Consider the following 23,587-nt stretch of genomic DNA (forward strand, 5'->3'; position numbering starts at 1 on the left):
CCCATCCATTTTATTAGGCAGCACCTCTAGATCCATAACAGCTGTTTGTCTCAACTGGGACCTATCCTGTCTATAGCTATCAACTCTCTCTGATCTTACAAAATGGTTTATTTTATCTCAAGTTTTGTAAAAATCTGTGTTTTTCTAGCAATTGTAAATAATTATAGACTTCAGTTTCAGACTTCATAACCTTCAGAAAGCACATTCCAAAGCAAACCCTATCACCTTTCCAACTTGGGCATGTAAGAACAATATTTACAATCTGTACCTGCTTTTTGGGTCTTTGTTACCATTATTTGGCTTTGTACCCAATTCTTGAGCAGAGAGGATAAGACCTATAATCATGCCAGTCTCTGACTTCTCAGCTTAGTGCTATTTCTCCCCCACTTAAACAAATCCATACGTGACCATCAGCAATGTATGCCAGGCTGCAAAAAGCCTGACAAATGCATGCGGTCCTGAAACATAAATGCACTTATGGGTGCCTGGATATGGGATACCTTTGGTCTGATACTGTAATATGTAGCAGCAGTGAATACCATAGAGTAAGTATATTTTGTCCCATTTCCATTTGAGATTTCCTACTACACAGTGTCACAGCATGGTTCCAAATTCAACTAAGCACCAGATGAAAAAAAAGAGATAGCAGATAACTCTGTCCACTGGTTTTATTTTTAGCAAAATATTCTATGCAAATATAACACTGGCAACCCAGCAAATAACAAGACTTATTTCCTTTATTTTGCGCGGGCCAATGATAGACTAAAAAAACGTATTTTCCGTGTAGAGTTTGGTGTCTTTGCCTGGATTACATTTTTCCGTTTTCAGGAAAGCATTATCATTAATGAAACAGTAACAATTTTAACATAATTCTAAACTTTCTCATATCAGATGTACAACTTCATACGTTAATTACAAAAAAACGTGTCTTTGTGTTTAATACCATTTCATACCATACAGAAGAATCGATGCTGCTTTAATTATTGAAATGATGTTGGTATGTATTCCTTGCAGTTTATTCCTATGGCACACAACTAACCTCTTAGTTGCCAGTGCCAAGACGAGCATTGATTGCAGACTTCTCGATCTTCTCTGATGGATCAGCTCTTACAGTAATAAAATCCGTTTTAAAGTTTAATATAAGTGATGGAGAGGTGTTTCGGGGAAGGAAATGATGCATGCTCTGCCTTCTTAGGATGTTGAGCTTTCTTTCATTATGATCTGTGCTTACCTCCATCTCCGACTGGCTCTTTTCTCAGGGCAGGTTGTGGGGTGCTCTGGCGGGGCTCTGCAGTGACGTGGACTACTCTGGAAGGCAGGCCGGCTGCCTTGCGGGGGCAGGAGAACCGACGGGCCGGCGCGAGCAGGCGGGTGCGCGCGGACCTCGCCAGCAGCTCGCTTTCTGTTTCAAGCTCGTGCTCTGGCAAACGCTAGCGAAGTGCCCGCGAGCGCCAGTGAACGGTACATGCTGCTACTGCTGCTGCTGCTGCCGTCGACGGGGAGAACCTGGAGCTGCTTCTGTCTCCTTACTCTTGGTGCCTCATAGAGTGGCTCAGAGCTCAGCATTAATCGCCCTCCACAGCACTCACTCTCATCCTAGGGAATACTTGCACCTTGCTCTTCAGTCGCTGCACCTGTGCTTTGCACATTTCAGGTTCATGAGCTGTCTGACAAGATGGAAATGGAAGTGCTGATCATTTGCCTTTTCTCTTGGATATTGCGGTGCGTTTCATTGCGGGAGGACTCCATCATTCACATCGGTAAGGGCTCAGCATGAATTCAGAGAGCTTGAAAGAAAAAAAAAAAAAAGAGAGGGAAGGCAAATAAATAAACTGGATACATGTGCTGAAAATCGAGATTTACAAAAAAAAAAAAAAAAAAAAAAGGTTTGACAAAACCATTGATACTGTTGTCGGAAGAATAAAGAGGATCAGTGTAATATCCGCACAGAATCATGCACTGTGGTGTGTGTGTTAACTAGCGTTCCACAAAGAGGCTTTACTTAGACGAGTAACGGTTTGAATGTTAATGTTGTGTGTTTGTGTGTGTGTGTATCTATGTATGTATGTGTGTGTGTGTATGTGTGTGTGTGCCCGCTGGTCACACACCATCTCAGCCTGCCACAAGATGACGGAAAACTTACTAACACACTCTTACAAGCAAGCAAGGGCTACAATTAATTATCAGAAGAGGATGAAGTGATTGTTGCTCACAAAGAAAAAAGACAGTAATAATATAATTTACTGCTACTTTTTCATTTAGCTTAGTATGAGAATAAATTGAGTATAGAACGGTGGAAGAAGCTATTTTTTGGGGGGTGGAGGGGGCAACAGAAGGGAAGGCTCTCACTCTATTGAGACCACCAGTATTATGCACTTATTGAACAGTTGTAATAGCTTCTGCCTGGGGAGCACTTCCATGCTAGTGAGAAACTACAATCATGCAAATACCTATTAAACCAGTATCTTCAGAATGGGAAGGGTGTCAGGCCGGGGCTGATTTTTGTGTATACATGCATTGCTGTAGTCGGATAACTTGACTGTGAGAGATATGCTGATGGAGGAGATAAAGGCGAGTTGCATCTAATGTAATCAGTCTGCCACTCTGCCTATAGGAGGACATGTCACCCATTCATTTAAGCTGCATGGCAGAGTTAAAGAGCAAACGATATGTATCTGCATTTTGAAAGGAGCGTGGTGGGCTCATCCATTGGGTAACATTTTATTAAGGGAATAAAGACTTGCATTGTTTCGTGTACTCAGACGTGCATGCCTAAAACTGGATCCTTAAGTGAGAGGAAAATCGCCTGCTGTGGAGGCTGGCTGTTTTAGGCAGAATAATTTTATATCCTTTGAGGCTTTGCTTTGAAAGCTCTGTATGCCACCAGATCTTGCCCGACGGGGGTATGCTGGCATGACTTATCACAAAGCGATTAAAAGGCAAGGACAATCATAGCATTACAGCACTGCAGATCGGAGAATATCCAGGCAAACAGTGCATAGAAATATTGGTGACTCAAACTACAGCGGATAGTTAAAATATGACATTTGCTGTATCTATTAAATGGGAAGTGTGCATTTTTAAATGTCACTGTTATCTTTAACACTTAAAACATATGTATAATTCTAGAGGCGTGTACTTTGTCTGTTACAAAGAATATTTAAAATTGCACCCATGCACACTGCTCCCGGAATCAGCAAGTTAAGGGCTACTTTTTTATTTTAATTAACTACAAAAGGAACAAATGTGCAACACTTAAATGAATTCTAGTCTGAAAATGTGCTGCGCCTTTCCATGCCTCTATTATATTAAAGCATATAGTTTTAAACTGAGCAAATATTTCAAAGGTGAAGGTTATAACCCCCTCACTTCCTAGGATTATAGACATTGACATGATAACTTTTGATTAGTCTTATAATAACTATATCGTGACTTACCGATCTGCAGTGTTCCCACTGAACAAACTAAGACGTTAACACGGTGCTGACGAGTTCAGTATCCCACGATCTGCTCTGTTGGAGTATGGAACTTCCACGCATTCTTTAAGTACAGGTGGCATTTGTAGGGCGTTGAGACCAGGTGGTTACTGTGGTGATTTACATAAATTAATCAAAAGCTTTGCACTATATAATCCTTTCGAACGAGTAGCTATGCTCTAAGCGTTGATCTTCCAGAACTGATGAGAAAAAAATGTGGAGTTAGAAAACTGTACATCAGGTAGCTCCGATAATTAGAAGGCACGCTTTATTAGGTACAGCAGATCTTACCTTGCCATTCCTGCAAGCAATCCGCAAATGTGCTTCTATTTTGCTATTTGATTAAAGGAGGGCGGTTAAACTGTCCAATTAAACTGGTTTGGTTATCCATCCCAGACGCATGTAAAGTAGCATGTACATCATGTGCTATGGTAGAGGCACTGCATTAAGATATTTGCCCTTGCACCTCATTGATTTATTACTGCTAATAAAGTTAGAGCTAGGTAGGGATGCATGCATTATTAAGTGATCGCGCTAAGCTTTGGCACGTATTCCACAGCAGCAACTACACGGGGAGTCCCTTAGCTGTAAGAAGACTGGTGATAGTGTTAACACAGTAATCTGGTCCTCCTTCTGGCTTTGTGCTAATAACTTCACTATTATGATTTGAAATGCTGATATAAAAGTACTAAACACTGGCAGACTATGGACAGTCGAGCCTCTTATGAAGCTGGCAGTCTGATAGATGACAGAAACACAGTATGGTGGATGTTTATTACGATATTAATCCAGAGCTATGCAGAGCATGACAAATATACATTATGGTTGTTTCACCGTTATAAACCCTTTAGGAATATCCGAAGTCAGCTTATAAAATGAAAAAGACTTGTTGAAGCATTGTGATATTATACCTAGACACCATGGAGAGTTCATTCCTGCTTAATTTAGTGTGAATTTAAGGATGGGAGAGTGTGAATTTACAAGTGATTTATCTGAGAGTGGATGTGTACTTGTGCATAGGAGTTGTAGATTTCCACTACCTGTTATCACATTTGCAGTATTCTTTGGAACAGGTGCCATATTTGAAGAGAATGCTGCAAAAGACGATGAAGTTTTCCAGCTGGCTATATCAGATCTGAACCTTAATGACGACATTCTGCAAAGTGAAAAGATAACCTATTCCATTAAGTTTATAGAAGCCAACAATCCTTTCCAGGCTGTGCAAGAAGGTAAGACGCGTTCATTTAGAGGTCTGCCGTGGCTTCTTTATGTGGTACATTGGAGATGTCAGCTGGATTCCACTAGAACAGGTGTTTTATGCCAGAAAAAAATGTGACAGGAGAGGCTGTAGTTTTTTATTTTCTTAGCAAAGAAGCAAGTTAATTTTGCCGACGGTTGGCGCTGTTTTATCAAAGAGACGAAAATGAGCTCTGCAGTGATTGATTTGATAAGATGTTTTGCTATTGTGGCACGGTCAGTTTTACAGAAATGCTGGCTTACTGATATTGCTCTGTTTAAGGAGGTGCTTGCTATATCGACTACTGCTGATCATCTCTGAAACTTTCTGAGGCACGAAGGCTGTCAGTTTAGTACGGCACCTAAACTCTTAAATGAATGCTGCAATGTGGGAGTGAGTTGAAACTACATCTCAGTTGTCTCCGAGTTTCAGTCACCCCTTGTTTTGCTCATTTCTGTAGTCCCTCAATGTTTGCGTGACAGCAGGGTTTACAGTCCTTAGATCGAACTGAATTAAGCCACACAGCGCAGACCCTGGCTGCAGAAACTACACATAAATACATTGTAAACTATAAAGGTTTTAAGAAAATAAGATTCAAGCAAGTGCTCATTGCTTTGGGTCTTTTTGGATAATTTTTGTTTTCAGTTTTTTAGACACGATCGTACGTTATTCTTTTTAATGCAGTTTAGTGTGTCCTTTGAATAATTGTGGCAACAGTAGTAAAAATAAATTACAGTTTGGCTTATTTTGTGAAAGTGTGGAATAATGTCTTCTTTTGTGAGAGTATACTTTGCCGTTGGACAGATAGTAGTTGCTGGTGCAATGGACATAATTTCTAGAAAGTTCATTTATTTCATAGGCTGCTGTGTAAATATATTTTTTTGTTGAAAATAGTTTGCATTGTGTTTTTATAATACCTAGTAAAGAAGCAATGCTATCCTTGTAATTGGAGAAGTATGCTAGCATGGTTAGAGAAAAAAAACACTGAATGATGTCACACTTGGAAAAAATATGAAAGTTACATTTTCTGAATCTGATGAGAATAAAAAGTAATTAAAAAAAATTCCCTCAAGGCTCCGAAGCAGCTAGTATGGTAAACTTTAAATTATTGTAACCAGAAAATAATTTTTATCTTATGGCAGTTAGAAACACCAGCAAATATAATGAAATCAAGAAGGAATCCAAAAATGTTAAATCCCTCAATAAATGGATGACATTGAGTACCTATGGTCTTGCTCTATAGCGAATGATCTTTTAGAATTATTTACTAGAAAAGGGATGATTGGATATTCTAACAGTTCTGAAATATTTGGGATGTAAGAATCCTGTCAAATGAGTATAAAGTGTAAGCATGCATTTTACACTGTTTTATTATGATGTTTGTATTATTTTTTATTAGGGGTGTTCATTCAGATGTGCTGTCAGATATCCAGATGCTAAATTCTTTTGCTTCTCTTAAGAAGAATCATGACAAGGCTTTCAGTGTTTGTGTCTGCAATGTGCAGAGACGATGGTGAAGGATATGCTAGAGATGAGTGCTTTAAAAATAAAAGAAGTCATGAAAGTAATAAAACTAAATAGAAAGTGTAATGTTCTTACCGCAACATTTCTGTTTAGGTTTATTACTTTGTGTCACACATAGAAAATAGCACCTCACCATGCAAAAAAAAAAAAAAAAAAATCAATACATATCCCTATTCCATCTTAAAGAAAGTGAAGAAATGCACTCAAGGTTATAAATTAAGTAGCCGAAAGAAAACTGACAATATCGATGATCTAACTATTCCAAATATAAACTGAACAAGTTTTACTGCAGTTACATTCAATAGGTTTCCTGTTCTTCTGGTTTGTGGCTGTGTTAAAACATTTGACAATTTTCTGCTCTGGATTAAAACAGAAGCAAGAGTGCTTCATAAGTACAATCATCCCCATGGCTGGCTAGATAGCTGCAGTCTACCTGATTTTAATATGTACCTCTTAATACAGATATCACCGAAGTTTCAACTTCCAGTTCCCAAAGTTTCTTCTACAGGTAGTATGTCAAAGTAATAAAAAATGTACATGGAATTTATTGGGCTAGGAGCACTTCCATAAAATCAGTTTGAGACAAACATGTTAAAATGTGTAATTTATTTGGAAAAAAATAGTATTTACTAAATTTATTGCAAAAAGTCGCACAGTCTACAAAATGAGCTTGACATTAATTGTTTGTATGAAAATAATATGTAAGCATTTTAATTTTGTCTTATAAAGCCTGAAATATTTAATTTTGAAGAGTATGGGGGGGGGGGGGTATACATACACAGCCACAAACCAGAAGAACAGGAAACCTATTGAATGGCCATTCTCATGATGTTTTCAGAGCTGTATCTCATTCAAATGATGTTGAGAATGAAAACTGGATTCTTAAAGTCTCATTATACACAGTGTTCCAGTACTATATAAATATTTTAAGCCTTAACTGCATGTGCAAACTTAAGTGGTGTCCAAAATTTGTAGTTATGTACTGCTGACTGTGGGGATAATTGGACCTCTGTGGTTAGTTCTGTCCATCTAAATTGCATCACAGATGAGAAGCTTATAGGCCATTGTCTGCTACAGATGATACATCTCTGTGAGTTTTAGTGCTGATGCACAATGGAGAAAACCGCATTAGTCCGTAAATGCATCCTGCGGCATTATGGGTAAATAGCAAACTTCACTATAGAATAATATAGAAGGTTATTGTTTAGTTACTTCCCAGATAATATACTTTATACTTAAATGTCACCTTCAGCAAATTGTTCAAATGTTTAGATTTTTATTGGAGCTGTTTATTTGGGATTCTTCTCATTTGTGATGCATCCCAACATCCACCATAAGTAAACATACTGACACTTAGGCCCACTGCCTCAGAAATAAGGGGATACCAGATTTTATAACAAAATCAAAATCTGATGACATAATCTTTGGAACTGTTAGCTCACCTTCCAGTGTTTTTTTACAGAATTGCCGGCTAAGCCTACGATGGCTGCCATGCTGCAGGCTTGGTATAAACCACAAAGCTACTTTACATCTGAAGTAATGCAATGCCAAGGTTAGTATATAAAGTTAACAGGGTTGGGGCATGGAGGATAAGACCATCCTGCAAAAGCAAATGTCATAAGTATGCAGTTTTAGAAATGTGCTCCATTTACCTTGTTACTATCAGACTGAAGTATTCAGTGAATATATTTATGTAGCTTGCTTTATGGCTTAGTGTAGTAAAACCTGAAAATTATGTTTCTAAGACAGGCTTTTCTGTTTGTTATACAAACATGGAAATGACCAACACCATTTAAAAAACTGAATTGCAACATATGCTTTTTTGGTAGTATATGTGTAGAAAAACAAAATTTTAATAACTGTGGTTATAGTATGAATGTTTTCATGGCTTATGATATTCTGACAGATATGTGTAGATACATTTGAAATGTGTGGTTCAGTCTTTTAGGTTATCTCTTATTTAATCTGCCTGTATAGTACACTGCTTAAAAATTAAGTACTTGGAATAAACTGAATATTTGCTTACAGTGAAGAAGGTATCACAAGTCAATATTATAACATAAATATGATTTGCATAGGTTTTGATGAACCAGTCTTGTAATACTACTGTCAGACATTTTATATTCAAGCTCTGACTTATGTATGGTATTTTATTAGTATGGGTGAGTTTTAATGCAGTAAAATTTTTTTTTATATACTGAGCCATAAAACAGTCAACTGTTTAAAAGTAGTAGATTCAGCATGTATCATTATTTGGCAATATTTCATTTTCCAGCAACCATGGTTGTAAACAAGTACTGCTTGCTAACCTAAAGTTAATGATAAGAGCTGTATCATGCAGAGAACTTGATGTCTTACTTAACTTTGTAGAAAATCACATGCTAGAATGTAATCCACATTTTGATTACCACTATTATGAATTTTAAATGGGGAAAACTATTGGTCTGTCACTTAATTGACTGTAACAGACTATCTTTCTTTCTGTTCTCCAAATTATCAATTTCAAAGTTATGGTTCCCATTTCAGATGAGTATTTAATATTTCTCAGAATATTGAATAATGACACTAGTTTGCCTAAACATCATTCCACCTTCATACTTCCAAATGTCAAGCCATAGTTTAGACTATTGATGTCTGAAACATTCAAAGGTTTTCACTATGTGATGGGCATGTAATCACACGAGTGGTGCTCATACTTTATAGGCGGAGTTTTGGGAGATTTTCTATTTCTCACTTTTGAAAATAGCAGTATGTCAGCTTTGTAGTGTCTTTACTCTGAGCCCACCTAGAATATACTTGTGAAATCCCCACTTTGTGCCAGTAATCAAGGAGCCTGAATCCTCAACAGTGGCACTGGAGAGGGACATTCACTTGGGACAGAAATTGATATATCCCACACCTGGGAAAGGCTGGCACAAATTTACTAGCTATGCCTCCTTCTGCCCAGACTATAAGGTAGTTACACCACCACCAAATACTCCAAAGCCAGCTATTTTAAGGCTCTTGCAAGGGTACTCAATTATACTGAGTGAAATTAATATTAATACAGATGGTAATGTTGACCAAACAGCAAGGCTTTCAGGAGTGGCCACAGAGTCACTGAATAAATATATAAGTACTCTCAAAGGTTAAAATATTCTTTAAAGGACCAGCCACTATGAAAAGTTTAAATATATTTAATTATAAATAATAAAAGAACATGAAAAGACTACATTTTAATTACAATAAACATCAGAGTTTCAGTCACAAGAAATATTAAAGTAACACAGATAAATAGATTCACACAGATAAAGAAAAAAGTACTTAACTAATCTCACTATGTTTTCCTGACTCATCTAAAGAATTACTATTCCCTGGTCACTTACTAGAGCAAGAAAATATAAAGTATGTGATGGGTCCTTCCTTGTCAAGTTCCAAGAACTGAGTGCAATGAGACTTCAGTCTTGCCTTGTATTAAAATATCATGTTTACTGATGGATTACAGAATGGCATCACATGCATCTCATCATCTGACTTCTGATTCCCATGCTACCCTCCTTGGCTAGAAGCTGTTAGGATTTAGTACAGATGTATCAATAATACACATACACAGAGCCTTGCTAATGTCTGCTACAGCTCCTGGAAGTCATAAAACAATTTCAAACCTTCACCCTTCCAGAGTAGCAATTAGTTCACCCCAAAGACAATGCAGAAAGCTCCCTAGTGCAGACATTTTGTCTCTGGCTGCATTGAGAACTGTAAGATACAATCTTTACTGCCTAAGACAGGTATTTAATTTCAAACTATTTTCAAAGTTGGGTGGACTGGGATTAACCTCTTCTCTTCCAGTATCCTCTTAAAACATATACATTTAAGCAGTTACAATAATACATGTAAATTTTTTTTCTGTCCAGCAGGGCACAATGTGGGTACATTTTTACACTAGCAGCTTTGCAAATACATTTTTCAACACAAGCATCCGTAAAAATTATTTTGATATACAAATGACATAAAATACTTTACAAAATTCCGGCTAGCTGTGCTGGGATATGTTGCACATCCACTGCACTACTTCTTCTGGCAGACCTCACATCATCACAATACTGTTAAATTTAAGGCTGTGTAACTAAATGCATGTTAACCAACCTTATCTGATGGGGAGGGGTACAATCTGAATGAAATATAATTCCACAATGACGCATACACATTTTTGCAAAGTTCTTTAAAAAATGCAGCATTGATATGAATTTTACTATGTACATACTTAATATTTTCTTGTAAGCAGTACATTATTTGTTTGGTGGTGGCTCTTTTGAACACTAAATAATGTTCAGTACAATGAAGGAAACAATCAGAATGTAAAGTAAGAAAACAAATCTTGTGAAAATCTTTTTTTGGCTCTTCCCTAATGGGGAGGTGGAGTTTTTTTATATAAGTGGATCAGACAAAGTGATTAGAGTAGTGTTTTCTTAACAGGTAATATCACTATACTGAAAGGACAATATTACTTTTCTGTTTATGGGTCTGTATTTTTTTCTTTTCGTCTGTATGCAAAAATAGTTTTTAATTGGGATTCTTGCAAGAACTAACCTTTCATGCCCCAAAGAGAAAGTTGAATGACAGGTAGATAAAATATTTTTTTCAAGGACTGATGCCCAAAATAAGCTGCTTTAGAGATGCTGAAATAGAATAAAAAGTTACTTTATCTGAAATATGTTGCAATGACCCTTTTAGTTACAAAAAAAAATCTCTGACCTGGAATAGTTAGAAAACACATGCACTTAACCTATGGAGAGAATGAAGAAGTATTTCAAAATGTTAACAGTGCTGCTGAATAGATAACTGTGATTACGCACTAATATGCACCTATTACTAGCTTACTTGAAGTTAATATTTGACCTTGCATCACACACTGGCCAGGTTAGCTGTGAAAGATTTTGAGAAGCTAAAAGAAGAGCTTTGCATATTTTAGAAATATAAAATCATTTGCTAAAACTGTTGCATTAATTGCAAGGGATCATCTTTTTGTTCATTTCCTCTTCAGAAGTATGATAAAGAAACTATATATATATATATATATATATATATACACACACACACACACACACACACACACACACACACACACACACATGTTTGTTTGTGTCTTTCGGCTTTTCCCGGTTAGGGGTCGCCACAGCGGAACTCCAGTCCACTAATGATTGGTAGTGGATTTTTACGTACCGGGTTACCAGCCCTGACGCACAACCTTCTACGAAGGCACGCCCCATTCACGTATGCCTCCACACAGCAGACGATCTAACTGAGAATCGAACAGGACAACATTTTGCTATGAGGCAACACCACTGCAGTTTACATGTGGGCTACAATTCAAGTAGTCAAACGATCTCATCTTTCTGAGGTATGTAATACTGATAGGTTAGAATGTTGCCTTCTGTTTTTGTCAGCTGGTATGAGTATTGGTTGCATGTATAGTTTTGACCATTTAGTGGGGTCTTGTATTTATAATTGGAGTGAGCATACTACCTGTTAGTAGGGGGTATTTGTGAATGGAATATACTGCTAGTGCAGTCTTTTAATGTGCACTGGGAATTCAAAAGTGCTTACAGAAGTTTTTTTCTTTTTCTGTGTCTGTATACAAGTTTGGAGGTTTACCCCTTTGCAAAAAACTTTGTTGTTTGTGTCTTTGGGCTGTCAATATTTCTGTAAATAGTATTTTGTATATGCAAAATTTAGTGCTGGCAGTGCTTATGTCTCAAAATTGAAGTTTGTTAATTGTTTAATTTGATGTTTAATATATAGCTATGGCAGCTAAGAAAGCTCCAGTTACAGATTTTGTCAGGGCCAGACAGTACATCCTACATTTGGAGAGTGGGAGAGTTAAGTCTTTTATTTCAGATATGATGCATAAACATTCTAGTCAAAGTTTGAATATATGATTTGAAAAGTAGCTTGGATGCAAAGAAATTATGTTGGGCTTCTACAAAAAAAAAAAAAAAAAGCTGGTTGTGGTGTGTTCTAGGGAATTTTGGTATACCAGTAGACTTGACATCTTCACTTTCTTTCCATATTGCTTCATAACTGGGCTTATCTAATATAAGATTAGTGAGATAGACCTGTGTAGAGTATAGAAACAATTCAAAGTTCATGCTATCTCCAGTCTTCTACATCTGATTTTTATAAGACTATTCTGGTTTATTATTCAAAGCATGTGTGTGATAAGACATTATTCTTAAGGGAAACGGTATCATGCAAAGGTGTATAGGGATTGCCTGGATTGTGCATAAAACTAATGTTAAATTTATTACTAGGATTGCATGCATCTGTTGACTTTATAGAATCTGTAATGCATCTTGTTGGAGGTTGCAGCCCCTAGATCTATGAACTTTTGCCAGTCTAGAGCTCTTGAGATATGGTGAGAGGTTGTAGTTGATTTATGATTATGGTGTTTTATCTCTCAATAAAAAGATTTGCATTTAGAAATTGTTATTAATAAAATCTGAAAATAATGGCATCACATGATTTTCTACAAATGCCCTTCATTTTATACTATCTGTCCTGTGAAAATGTTAACAGCAGACGTGGGAGAGGAGAGCCATATTTGCTACCTCTTGTTATGTGAAATGGTCTGGAGAAGCATCATAGATATGTTTACTTGTGCTTCGGAGTATGCACAAACAGTGTGTGAGCTAAATCTATAAGTTATAGTAGGAAACTAAGCTTTAGGTAATGCTTGAAAAAGGGAAGACTAGATTAAATTTCAAAATCTTTCTTTTTAGTTATCATGGATGTGAGTAATAGGGAGGGACTTTAACTGCTCTCTGTATGTAGTATACAGTTTAATATACATTTTTTTCTGGGATACAGCCGCATTAATCATCATGGATTAAGAGGTTAGATTTTTAAAGAGGGTGTTCTTTTGGTTGATACTGAAGAAAATTATTTTCTTTTGGCACAGAAGTAACTCCCACTAAATATCATAATTCAGGAATCAATTGTGATTTTTGTAGAAGATCACAGATTATGCCGAAAAGCCTCACGTAGTAAGCATTGTCAGGTTTATAACATATTACAGAGTAGTAAAAGGTGTCTTTTACATGTGCATAAGCATTTATGAAAAGATTCTTTTCGAGATGAATGGGATGTTTGTTTCACTTTGTGACTTTTTGCTGGAACAACTATTTCAAGATTGATTGATCATTTTTCTTTTTTTCACATATGAAATGGTGATGCTTATTTCTTATGTTTTAGTGCATATTTTAGACACTACGTATTATTTTGGGCATGGTCTTCACAGATTTGACCACAGACCCCACCTGCAGTCTGTGATGTCCTATTTCCTTGCAGTTTTTACTTATTATCTGCTGGCACCTTGACAAGGGATTTCACCTCCTATGGTATTGGTGTGCATGCATTTCTGGAAAGTCCTTTTTACCTTACAGAATGTAGCTCATACACCAGCAGCCTGTTTGCTAAACAGTTTAAACTTTTTTCAAGTTTGAAATCATGGACGTTTAAGTTTTTACCCACATATGAAAGATACAAACTGAGATCAAATTTCATCAAAAGATGTACACTAACTTAAAATAAATAACAGAGAAAGCGATTGAGTGTATAATGTATGAAAGGCTATATATTTGTATTTATAGATTTTTTTACATATTTGTGTGCACACACAAAATATTAACCCAGGCTATAGTATAGCCTTCTGATCTCAAGTTCTGAAGTCATGAGTGAGCTCATAGTCAAGGAGGAATTGAGATTTTAATGATTCCCTTTATGCATTCAATATACATAATGCATTATAAAGGAAAACATGCAAGAGGCTTTTGTGCATAAAGTTAATGGATGTGTGCAGTTTATTAAAGTGGAGTAATAGCAACTATACTTTTGATACAGCAGGACATTATAATGATAAGACTATTTACTGGATATTATGCAAAGCATTTATTGGCTACTTTGTTGTTCTTACTGACTATATCTTCCACTCGATAATGTGTCGCACCTTTGTGTGCCAACTGTGGGATAAATGCAATATTTATACTACGAGTTACACTCATCTGGCAATATCAGTGATAACATGCATCCCACAGATTATCTCACACATGCACACACAGAAATATAAACGTGTTATGGCATGTGTGTAATATGTGAGTGAACACACACATGCACTTGTAAACATGTTATGGCTTGTGTGTGTAAATATGCATGCTACACACACACACACACACACACACACACACACACACACACACACACACACACACACACATATATGTTTATAAATAGTGTGGAGGTTCAACTAGAAAAGTGCCTGACAGGGAAATTAGACACATGTAAAGACCTTTAACAAGACAATGACAGAAGTTTAAACCACGGTTATCTTGCACATTAGAGTAAAGCATTTGTATGGGAGAATACACAATAACAAGAAGGCAGAAAATAAAAGCAAAGCACATGCTGCCCAGGTAATAGAAATAAGTTGCACACCTATGCATCTCTAAGGCCAGGAAATTTTCATTATGGCTACAGTAATTTGAATGGGAGCCCAGAGGAGTCTGGAGCACAGTGGAGAAACCCAAGACAAACTGAGGCCAGAGCGGATAGCTACAAGGAGTCTGCATTCAGAATTTAACAGTGAAAGTCCTGGTAGCTGGGCCCTGCAGCTGGCTGATCAGAGCTGTCAGTGATGCACTTCACCTACTGAGATTTTGGATTGTCTAATAACAAAGGTGTTGGTAAAAGGCTTTATTATTCTGTCTCTGCTAGTCCTGCTGATAAGAAACTTTGAACCACCATGTTTCGTGCAATACAGCTGAGGGCCTTATTTTCTGAACAGTGTTTAGTTATGAGTTGCATTTAAGACTATCAGTACCAAAAACATGTCAACAAAGTGGTCACTGAACTGTGTGTTGCACTGAAAGATTGAACTGCTATGTTTATTTTCAATTGCCACTACATTTTGTTTGCCATATGTGCAATATCAGTTGGCTTTATATTCTGTGAAATAATTAAAAAAACAATTTATGAAATCCTCTGAGTGTTTCTGCTCCTTGATATTCCAAAATATGTATGTGTATCTATATCTTTATTTGCAAGCCAGGTGGGCAGCTGGTTCAGTGATGCTTTTCAGCCAATGGCAATAGACAAAACCAGTGTATTGTTATAGTCATGAGTATCCCTTTATTGAATATGATGCACTAAATATTAATCCACTGTTATCTTGGGCAGGATGATTTCTGTGTGCTGAAACAGTGATTCAGTTACATCTAAATGAGAGAAAAAAAAAAGATGTACATATTTACAAATGTGAATAAGGGGTTGGGTCATTTTATGCTATGCTGAAATAACTGACATGGCTAAATGTCTATGTATGTGCCTACGTATTTATACATATGTGGTTGAATGAATTTTTGTTTTGATCATCTGGAGTATACACACATACTAAAAAAAAAAATATATATATATATATATATATATATATATATGTATATATATATATGTGTGTGTGTGTGTGTGTGTGTGTGTATATATATATATATATATATATATATATATATATATATATATATATATCAACTTCAGTAGTTCGAACTTTTACTAGTTCGAAACACATATGGCCGAGACCATATGTTCGAACTTGTAAAAGTTCTAACACTGAATTAAAAACCACATAAAATCAAAAAACACAAAACTAAACATCTATAGCATGGGGGGTTACACCCCCCACACCCCTTTACTTAAATATACCAATTCCGTGATCGCACTACATTGCGAAAATGGGAAATCTTCCCTTTCCACTCTGTACGGAGATCTCCATTCAGTTAGATTGGATTTTTACAAGTTCAAACATATGGTCTCGGCCATATGTGGTTCGAACTTATAAACGTTCGATCTACTGAAGGGGACCCATATATATATATATATATATATATACACACACATGCATATATGTGTGTGTGTGTGTGTGTGTTTGTGTGTATATATGTAAATGTGTGTGTGTGTGTGTGTGTGTGTGTGTGTGTGTGTGTGTGTGTGTATATATATATATATATATATATATATATATATATATATATATATGAATATATGCACACATACAGAAGTGTGTATATGTTGTACCAGTATGTGTTAATTACCAGGAGCAGGAGTAATTTGAATATTTTAGGACCATCAGTGCAGGCATTGAAAATAAATTGCATAATTTCTTTGTAACCTGACATCAGCCACAGTGAGAATCTTTTAGGTAATTGTTTAGTTACAGAGGAATAAGTGGTACTTGTTGCCTCTCCACTGGCAGTTAGCATTCCAAGCAGTTCCACTTTGAACAGTCATCCTTAAAGTAAACATCAGATGTTCATTATATTAATTACTGCTGGAGTAGCCTTAACTCTATGGGTTATACCTTGTTAATGATATAATAACTGGCTAGGTTCCAAAGTTTTAGGGTACCTTCCATGCACCCAAACTGTCAAGCGGCTTGAGCAGAGCTGACTAAAATACAAGTTTGGGTGCCAAGCCCTTCAGAGGTTTACTGCCACCAAAGAGTACACTAGTCTGAGGCTTTCAAGGATCAACAGTTGACTTCTGATGTTCTTTTGATGGGCAGATAAGTTTTCTTTTGGAGAAAAAACTTTGTATATTTCTCTTCTCTTACCTATCTCACACTTTTTCCCAACCCTTGTCATAACTCTCACACACACTTCATAACAACTTACCATCAACCTCATTTCCCATCCTACTCATACATCTCTCATGAACTCTTTACCTCTAACCCAATCTATTTTTTCAAACCAAAGCTGCTCCCAACACAACCCCTCTGTATTCCCCTCTTAAATGTGGTACCAGAAAATCACTATTCTCACACAACCCAAGCTACCCTTGCCCAACACACTGCCTCACTCTTCTACTCCACTACATCTCTCTCTCACTAGCTGGTGACATCCACCCCAACTCCGGACCCATCTCTAACATCAATCTCTCCAAACCCTCCACTCAACCCACAAACTCAAAGTCCATTTGCCTTACAACACTTAATGCACAAAGCCTAAAAAACAAAATTCCTAACCTCCAGGCCTGGCTCTCCCATAACCAGCCCGACATTACCGCTGTTTCTGAAACCTGGCTGAAAACCTATATAAAAGATTGCGAAATCCTATCACCAGGTTTCCAAATCATTCGAAACAACAGAGCCCACAAAAAACGAGGTGGAGTAGCAATAATCTACCCCACCTCCCATACCATAACTCCCTACTCCAGTAAAATACCAACCTTTGCCAATGCTGAAATTATAATAGGTTTACTAAAAGTAAACAACCAGAAGTCCATATGTATCACTGCCCTCTATATTCCCCCTGGTGATAATATCAAAACTCTTGAAAACATCCTGTCCTGGTTCTCCTCCAATATAAAAAATGAAACCTATATACTCAGTGATACCACCATCAACTGCAATACTATTAACTCTGAAGCCCCATTCCACACAATCAACCTGTACAAATTCTCCCAACTAATACAATTTCCAACCAGACCAAATAAAGATGGTACCTCTGGTACCATCATTGACTAGATCCTAACAACTCACCCAAACCTTATCACCAAAGCCAGAACATTACCTGATCCTCTCAGCGATCACCTACCAGCCTTCACCGACCGTCTCCCATCTCCACTGCATAAACATCACCACTACATCCAAATCCCCAACCTCTCCTCTTTCAACCCACTAACTTTCTCCGAATGCTTAAAGCATACTGACTGGTCCCCTCTAAAAACCCTTCCTCTAGATGATGCCGTTTCCTACTTTAACCATTCATTCCTAACCCTTCTCATCAGCAAGCCCCCCTCGAACCAAACTCATCAAAACCAGTACCTGCCCATGGTTATCAAAAGACACCAAACTAGCCTTGCACCAAAAGGACATAAAATGGAAGCAATATCAAGAACATAAAAACCCTAACACCCTCCTAGAGTGTAAGCAACTATGAAACTCCACAAAAAAAAACTAATAATTAAAGATTGCAAAGCCAGCTACCCCAAACTCCAGTCCTTGCACTCAACAAATCCCAAAAAATTCTGGGACTCCATCTCAGCCATGCTGCATCCTGGCAACAAAGAAAACCCCTGCCCAGACCTCAACCTCTCCAACCTTGAAACAGCCAGCCAGTTCAACTCATTCTTCATAGACTGCATAGATAAACCATCAGCCTCCTTCCCACCACCCCAATCATCAACCTTCCTCCACATCCTTCTGCCTCAAGCCCATCTCCACAAACACTATAAAAAGACTTCTCCTCAAACTCAAACCCTGTCGCAATGTACCCGACAACCTTCCACCCACCTTCCTCAAATAATCTGCACACAGCATTGCTTATTCCATCTCTATTCTTATAAATAGAGCCATACAAGAATCATATGTTCCTTCTATCTGGCACCATGCTTACATCATCCCCCTCCACAAAGGTGGCAAAAATACTGATACCACCAACTTCAGGCCTATTGCCATCCTTTCTCCATTTTAGAAAAAACAATACAGGAACAACTCATGGCACACCTAACACTAAACAATCTCATCTTCCCTACCCAACATGGCTTCCGCCCTGGCCACAGCACCATGACTGTCCTTCTTTCCTTTCTTGAAACCATAAACTTCAAACGTAACTCAGGCATGTTCATATCCACACTATTTCTAGCTCTGTTAAAGGCATTTGACACCATCTCACACACCTTACTTATATCCCAACTCTCCACCCTACACCTCTCTCCCACCACCATTGCCTGGTTTTCCAGCTACTTGTCCAACCACCAACAAGCTGTCCAATGGAAAACTTCAGCCTCCCCCATCCTTCCCACACTCACAGGTGTTCCACAAGGTTCTTTTCTTGGCCCTCTTCTCTTCAGCCTATTCATTAACAACTTTCACCAGTCTATCCCAGACTCATCTATCATCCAATATGCAGATGACTCAACAATCATCTGCTTAGCCTTCTCTCCCTCCAAGCTAAAACCCAACTAGCCTTCTCCAAAACAGAAAACTGGATGCAGTCTAACCATTTGGCATTAAATGCAAATAAAACCAAACTAATGTTTTTTTTCCCTACCAAAAACTCCATTAACAAATCCACATTCACCATACAGAGCCAAAACAACACCCTCCTTGAAATCGTTCCCAACACCAAGCTTTTGGCATCATTATAGATTCATAGGTTGGTACTAGTCTATCAGCCCTAGGGCCTATACAAGCCTAGCCATAACAATTCCCTGGCTATTTCTTCCCACACTATTTACTTCCCTGGACCCCTGTCAACAGGGCGACTGACATGATCCCCGGGGAGAATTTCCTTTCTCCCATCCAATCGTCAAGTCTCCTTTTTAAGAGGGCCAAAGGGGCACTCTGCTTTACATGTATGGGCAGTTTATTCCAGAGTCTGGGGAGTCTCTGGGTCAGGAACCTATCCCTCCAGCATGTTTTGCTTATTGTGATGACAAGGTTTAGATCCCTGGAACGTGTGGCTCTGAGGGATTGGGATTTATTTAAGTGTAGCATGTCCAACAGCTCTGGGTTTGACGTGGCCTTTTATGTTAAGCAGAGATCACCTCTGAGTAGACGATGTGTGACAGAGTATAGCTAGAGTTTTTTTAAGGTGGTCAGGATAGGGCATCTGCTTTAGGCCTGTGTTTCTTTTAGTGAGGTATTTCTGTGGCCTTTCCAGTTGTTGCAGGTGTCTTGAGAGGTACATACCAAATGGGGCGTTGTATTCTATAATGGGTCTAATGAGGGATGAGTACAGTGGGACAATGACCTCCTTTTTTCTGGATGAAAAGCCCTTAGTGATGAGGTGTGCCACATAGAAGGATTTCCTGACTGTTCTGGCGATGTGGTTATCGAAGGTGAGACCACTGTCCACCTGTGTCCCTAAATCTCTTATCACACTTTCGGTGTTTAGTGTACTGCCACCTATGTGGCAATTCATGGGTACATGTTTTTTCCCAAAGGGGATAACTATACATTTCTTGGCATTGAGCTTGAGCCCATGGCTCTGGCACTAAGCATCTGTTTCTGTAAAGTCCTTTTGTATAGTATCCACATCATTTGGGGATTCAATAATGGCTCCCAGTTTGCAGTCATCTGCAAACTTTGTTAGCTAGAGTCCCTTAGTGTTGGCCTCTACTTAAGAGAAGTAGATGCCAAACAAGAGAGGTCCCAGGACTGATCCCTGAGGTAGTCCACTTGTCACTTGTCTGGAGCTGGATTTGGAGTCGGCTACTTTTACAGTGTGGGTTCTGTCAGTAAGCCAGTTGGCAACCCATCAAGTGACATATGGATTAATGCCCATCTTAGTAAGTTTATCTATGATTATTATTATTGATGAAGAACTAAAATTTGAGACCCACATCCGCTCCGCAATCAAGAAACCCCACCAAAGGTTAGGTCTCCTCTACAGGCACAACTGCTTCTTAAGCCCCTCTAGCAGTCAAACTCTTGCATCCACCTTTCTACTCCTCTGCCTTATGTATGGTGCCCCTCTTTTCACCAATCTCCATCTTGGCCTTCAGTCCAAACTTGAATCCTGCTACCACAAGATCTCCAAATTTGCAACCAATTCAAAAATCTCATCCCAACACTGCCACTCCCTCCTCACCTTCAACTGGCTTGAACTACCCAACTACCTCAGTTACCTACAACTCACCATTGCCCACAAGCTCATCTTTAAACCTGCCAACTGCCCAGCTCTCGCTACTTCCTTAAAACCTTACATTCCCAACCGCTCACTCAGATCCAAAAACCAAAATCTCCTTCAGGTCCACAAACATGCACAAACTAGCCATCTACTGCTGTCTCACTCCTTAGCTAAACAGTGGAGCTCTCTCCCCACAGACCTACACAACCTACCTAACCATAGAAGTTTAATATGTCAGCTACTCTCTCATCTTTCTTCCAAATGGGAATGCCCTTGCCATGCTCCAATTTAAACTCCTCACCCATTCCACCTTGCACTGACTCATCCAACTACCTCTACTATTACTTCATCCCACCCCTACCAAAATCTAATTTTCTCTCTAATATCTATTATACTATACTCTCCAATCTCAAATATACTATTACCCTCTCCATGCAAAATATTTTCCTAACCTACTAATGGCTACCAGCTATATATTTTGAAATGTTAAACCTACAATTGAGTTTATAACAAAATAGTCACTTTATGTAAATGTTGAACTTTTTGTATTGAATTATGTCTTTTCATTTTTGTAACATTGTGACAAGCCAATTGGAAATATCATGGAGCTTATCTGTAAATGTTTATTTAGCTGTATGAACTATGTCCTTTTGTAACATGTGAAATGTAACTTGCAATTATTTTGGAGCTTTTCTCCCTGGGCCTCCACTGAAAACGGGCTCTTCTTGACCCAGTGGACTTCCCTGGTCATCAAACTTAAATAGATAAATAAACACTTCCATTTAATAATTTTGCTTATTGTTTATACTTTTCTCTTCAGGAAGATTATTTTAAAGCTAGGTGTTTGTGCTTTAATGGACTGTCATGAGATTATACTGTACTTTTAAACGGAAGCATTCTTTTCTTCTTGTCAGTTTAAAAGTTGTTTAAAGTAACTAGAACTATATTTCTGTGAAGAAACTGTTTGTATTTTACACTGGGGACTGGCAAAGTGAGCTCTTTGCACTGTGTTTGGGATTTTTAAAAGACTTTTTATTTTTACTGGCATTTGCTGCTCGATTTTCCTGGGAAAGAAGAACCATTTACGGCTTCACCACGGAGCAAATTGTTAGTCTCATTGTTGATTCTTCTTCCAGCCACAAAAGAAAGTTAAGCAACCACAGGTGGGTGACTCTGCTGTGGCTATTTGTTATACATTAGAGAACTCATCTTTTGCTCCAAATTCTTCTGATGTAGCACCTACAACCACTAGGGACTGGAGATTATGCATGTCCTGCAAGGCTGTTGGATAAGATTGGTCCTGGGAGAGGGAAGACTTCCCTGTTTGTCAGAATGCTGAGTTCATCTCTAGGGAAGCTGCAGCTGCTACTAATAACATTGTTTGCCCCATTTGGGTTTGACATAATAGTTAAGGTTTCCTTTTACTGCAATAGGCTCCTCATCCATGTGAAGTAGAGTTCCTCCCTAACCCAATTCAAGTGTAACCCTGGCAATTAGATGGGAAGCAGGGAAATCATCCCTGGCTTGGCACCCATGTCTCTAATGGACACAGACAGCCTGCAAATGGTTTATCTATCAGGCCCCTGCTTGTAAATGTTTCACCTCCCAAGCCCCTGCTTACAGTTATCAAGTGCACTGGAACATGTCAGAGATCTGGGATACATGGCTAGGCTTAAAAAGGCCTCGTGGTCATTAGCTTAGTAAATGGCTATGAACCTATTTTTTTCTGTCAGATAGACACAGAAAACTAAGCATGTATCTACTTCTCATATCTCCTTAGACAGGAGCAGTTTACTGGGTCTGGCACAGGGTTTAATTCAGGCTATAGATCCTTCTTGTAAGGTACTTTCTCATAAACTAGAGGGATGCATCCTTTCCCAAACATATTCTAGATTCTGAATCCTGATAGGAATTGGAGGAAAAGATCTCGGGTTTTCTCCTCAGATTTCTCATTCAGACTCAGGATAGAGCTCAACTTTTGATTTCTCACCAAGACTGTTTCTAAAACGTGCCAGTGTTTTCAGTGGAGAACAGTGAACTTTCTCAGTCCCGCAGAAAATACTCTGAGCTATTACAGAAGGAATTTCCAGAACCTGCACCCATTCCTCCAGTTTTGTCTGCCTTTGAGGATGAGTATGTTACTGCCTGCAATTTTCCTGACAGTCAACCTGCTGTCCCAAAAAAGGCAGATACAATGTATAAAGTTCCTCAATATTTTAAGTTTTTATACCTTTTTCCCAAACCTGATCCGGCAGCTGTAGCTTTAGTTAATGCTTCCGCTGCTAAACACCTAGTTAATTCTAATCCTACTATTTCTGAGAAGGATGGGAAGATTGCTGATAAGCATGGGAAAAAAGTGTATGTGTATGCAACTTTGGTTTTCAGAATTTTGAATTGTCAGACTCATATTTTAAGGTTTGTCCTGACTTAATTGTGAAAGTATGAGGAATGTTTGATCTGCAGTTTCTTCTTGTGAGGAAAACTCTGGTTTAAATAATTTATTTTTTTAAACTGTTCAGCTCACCACTCATTGTATACAGTGTCTTTATGCCTCTGTTGATACTTCAAGGGCTATAGTTACTGGTACAGTTTTCAGGAGGATTGCATGGCTGCATTCTCAGACCCCCCCCCCCCCAAGACGACGATAAAAATGAAATTTTAAATTCTCCTTTGGAAAAAGATTTAGTCTTTGC

At 38.1% G+C, this 23,587-nt stretch overlaps 1 protein-coding gene and 1 long non-coding RNA gene across 2 annotated transcripts; one reads left to right on the forward strand and one right to left on the reverse strand.

Moving 5' to 3' along the window:
- Positions 1-654: 654 nt before the first annotated feature.
- LOC122789287 lies at positions 655-4,555 on the reverse strand. Its single transcript, XR_006362800.1, has 3 exons — positions 3,768-4,555; positions 3,438-3,676; positions 655-1,787 (listed from the first exon to the last, which is right to left on the reverse strand). It is a non-coding gene; the product is annotated as an uncharacterized LOC122789287 (long non-coding RNA).
- Positions 1,371-4,895, forward strand: LOC122789286 (glutamate receptor ionotropic, delta-1-like). Its single transcript, XM_044056597.1, has 2 exons — positions 1,371-1,760; positions 4,550-4,895. The coding sequence occupies exons 1-2, from the start codon at positions 1,676-1,678 to the stop codon at positions 4,810-4,812; spliced, it is 348 nt and encodes a 115-aa protein (XP_043912532.1). The 5' UTR covers positions 1,371-1,675; the 3' UTR covers positions 4,813-4,895.
- Positions 4,896-23,587: the final 18,692 nt, after the last annotated feature.

This window comes from Protopterus annectens, chromosome 14.part0 (assembly GCF_019279795.1).
Source record: "Protopterus annectens isolate FY-2018-M chromosome 14.part0, PAN1.0, whole genome shotgun sequence".
Taxonomy (NCBI): Eukaryota; Metazoa; Chordata; order Ceratodontiformes; family Protopteridae; genus Protopterus; species Protopterus annectens.

What these genes read in the sequence shown, in the direction of transcription:
- LOC122789286 (XM_044056597.1), top strand. Translation starts at nt 1,676, where the DNA reads ATGGAAATGGAAGTGCTGATCATTTGCCTTTTCTCTTGGATATTGCGG. An exon ending in GGACTCCATCATTCACATCG is followed by an intron (nt 1,761 to 4,549) that starts GTAAGGGCTCAG and finishes TCTTTGGAACAG; the next exon opens with GTGCCATATTTGAAGAGAAT.